At 37.4% G+C, this 2,758-nt stretch overlaps 1 protein-coding gene across 1 annotated transcript in view; it reads right to left on the bottom strand.

Annotated features, from left to right (window-relative positions):
• Positions 1 to 2,349, bottom strand: part of LOC140984868 (2-carboxy-1,4-naphthoquinone phytyltransferase, chloroplastic-like) — a 3,286-nt gene extending 937 nt beyond the window's left edge. The window contains exons 1-9 of the mRNA XM_073452540.1: positions 2,184 to 2,349; positions 1,747 to 2,017; positions 1,480 to 1,583; positions 1,316 to 1,387; positions 1,086 to 1,224; positions 853 to 959; positions 671 to 761; positions 443 to 592; positions 148 to 213 (exon numbers count right to left, since the gene is read on the bottom strand). Coding sequence (XP_073308641.1) covers positions 148 to 213; positions 443 to 592; positions 671 to 761; positions 853 to 959; positions 1,086 to 1,224; positions 1,316 to 1,387; positions 1,480 to 1,583; positions 1,747 to 2,017; positions 2,184 to 2,332 — 1,149 coding nt within the window. The 5' untranslated portion in view covers positions 2,333 to 2,349. The remainder of the gene's footprint in view (positions 1 to 147; positions 214 to 442; positions 593 to 670; positions 762 to 852; positions 960 to 1,085; positions 1,225 to 1,315; positions 1,388 to 1,479; positions 1,584 to 1,746; positions 2,018 to 2,183) is intronic.
• Positions 2,350 to 2,758: the final 409 nt, after the last annotated feature.

Here is a 2,758-nt window from a genome sequence, read left to right as displayed (position 1 = left end):
ATAGATATATATATATATAGATAAACATTTATATATCTATAAATTTTTTAGACAAAAATGATTTTAAAACAAATAATTTAATATGTATTAATATACCGCGTGCACATATACACTAATATGTAATAGTTAAAGCATGAATATACTCGCCTTGTGATTCTTCTCAACAAAACCAACCACTAAGTTGGCCACCGGTAGGGTCATAAAACCAAGAATCTGGGAATAAAAAAAAAGGATACATTTTATTTAAAAAAATAATGGAAAACATGGATTGGAACATAATTAGTCATTTTTAGGTCGATTTTATTTTGAATCTCATACAAATTTTCACAAACTATCGAACAAAATAAATCGTTTTTAACTCGTATTTTTAGGTCGATTTTTTTTTATCTGCCCACAGACGAAATAAGTGAAAGATGTAGTTGAAAGAGTCGTGGTCACATACAACGCTAGGAAAAGGAAGAGCTTGGAAGAATCCAAGAGCCAGTACAAGCGAGTAGAGCCCAACAACGCCAAATTTCACAACTTTGGAACCTTTATCAGTCCCAAGCCTGACTAAAGGGGACATTTTCCCGACAGCCCTGTCGCCGCTGATCTGGGATATTCAGGCACACCGCAAGTCACGCAAAAAATACATCGTGCTAAAGAAAGAGAAACCGAGTCGGAGTCGAACCTGATGGAAATGACTGCAGAAAAGGATCAGGGCTGTGGTAAAACCTATCAGAAGTGATGGCCAAACAACCGTCCCCGATATCGGCAGCTCGCTAACATCGTGGGATTGATTAGTCTACATTAGGTACGGGTCCTCGAGTAGTAAAACTAAGGGGACGAACCCGAAAAACGAAAGTAGAGTACCTTGTTCGGCTTTGGAGCAAGTAGAAGGCGATGGTCGAGAGTGGGCCGTATGCCAGCATGAGTAAGGGCTCTCCCACGCCAAAATAACTCAAACGAAACGGTGGACACTGCGCATCACATCTTAATTTTATTATTTCCACTTTAAAAAAAAACTCATATGAAACGGTTTAGAGGAAATCTTAATGTAGAAAATTCTATTGGTAAAAGATACAACGCTTAATTAATACTTTTACCTGGTAAAGGAAGAAGCAAAACGCAGCGAAGGCTGCTAGTATAATCGAACGCCCGCTCCCAGCGGCTGCAGCCACGCACGAAATGCCGGAGAAACCGATAACAAGCAACGACCAAGCTATCGTGTTGATGAGTTCGCGACTAGATGGATAGTAATATAAGACACACATCAGTTAAATCGTCACAGAAATAAAATTTGCAAATCAAGAAAATGAAACTGGGTGATTCTAACCTGCCAAAGAGATTGACAACGGATTCTTTCTTATCCTTATCTGCTCCCGTATCGAAATCATAAACATCGTTGCTGCAGAAAAATAGTTAGCAGACTGATCAAGCCATATAATTCGAAAGTGGTCATCAAGAACACAGCAGAATCATAAGCTCGATGAATCTAACCTTAAATTGACCCAAACATTAATGATTACAAAAGACGCCAACGACACCAAGAAGCGCCAGAACGAAAACTGGCCCGATTGCTGATATGCAGCTGCGCATCCCACCTGTTCGAATATCACATAATTGTAAGATATAAAACAATAATATTGAATTCATGGTACAATAATCATACATTATAATGATAGGATTGCTGTAAACCAGCAGAACACTATATATACTCAGCCGGCAACATAGAATTAATTAAGAACAATGTTGGCGGAAGCTTACAAGTACTGGAATAAGAGCAACAGTGTACATAGGTAGTTTGGCGGCTCTCCATATCAAAGTCGATCTCGACAATTCTTCTCCGGCCACCCTTTCTTCTTCTTCAACTGGAGCGTTATTCAGTAGTTTCAAATCTGCAACCTCGGCTCTGCATTTTAGGATAAAACGAGGATGTGTAACTTGTCTTTTTGAGGCCAACAAACCCGTGTATGCCTTGTTGCAGCTGCGAAATGACCTCTGCATCGAATGTTGCGTCGACAAGTTCGAATAGTACCTGAAAATACAGACAAGACAAGGCACCACCCATTTTACTTGAAAGTGAAAACTTGTGTAGATATTACAAAGTTTATAAAGAACAATGCAAATGATCCAAACTTTTTAATCCAATTTGTTTGGAAGATGATGGAGAAGATTAAGTGGTAATAGTAAACTGGACTTGCCTTGCTATTCTGTGTTTCATCGGATGGCACCCTTCATTGATCATGGTGACACCAAACCCATTATTAGCTTTGAAAACAGCTGTTGCTGCCATTGCTGAAAAGAAGAAGGTGGCAAAATTTCGAGACTGAAGTGAAGTATATTTGAACATCACCTGAATGTAGTGTGATACCTATATATACATGTAAAGACTTGTTTGGACCAATTCATAATGTGCAAACCAAAAGTCCAACTTTCTATAAAAAAAAAAACATAGAATTAAAGTCCATCCTTGATAAAAATGGATGTGAATAATATATACATTGATAATACATACACGTAATCGGGTCGATCTACGTTACATATAGAGTAACACATTTTCTTTATGTTTTAATATATAATATTCAGTTGATTTTTTGAATTTATAAAATAAAAATACGTGGAATCCATCGTATGATCAACTAGACATATCGTATTATAACATTAGAAGAGTCTGAGTCTTTTTCCATGTACTCAAACCCATATGATATATACGTACTTTAGTCAATACCCTTAAGTCTAGCCATTTAACTAGGGGTGACCATTGAATGTATATTAT

This window comes from Primulina huaijiensis, chromosome 9 (assembly GCF_012295235.1).
Source record: "Primulina huaijiensis isolate GDHJ02 chromosome 9, ASM1229523v2, whole genome shotgun sequence".
NCBI classification, from domain to species: Eukaryota; Viridiplantae; Streptophyta; class Magnoliopsida; order Lamiales; family Gesneriaceae; genus Primulina; species Primulina huaijiensis.
This window is presented reverse-complemented; position numbering and strand designations above follow the sequence as displayed.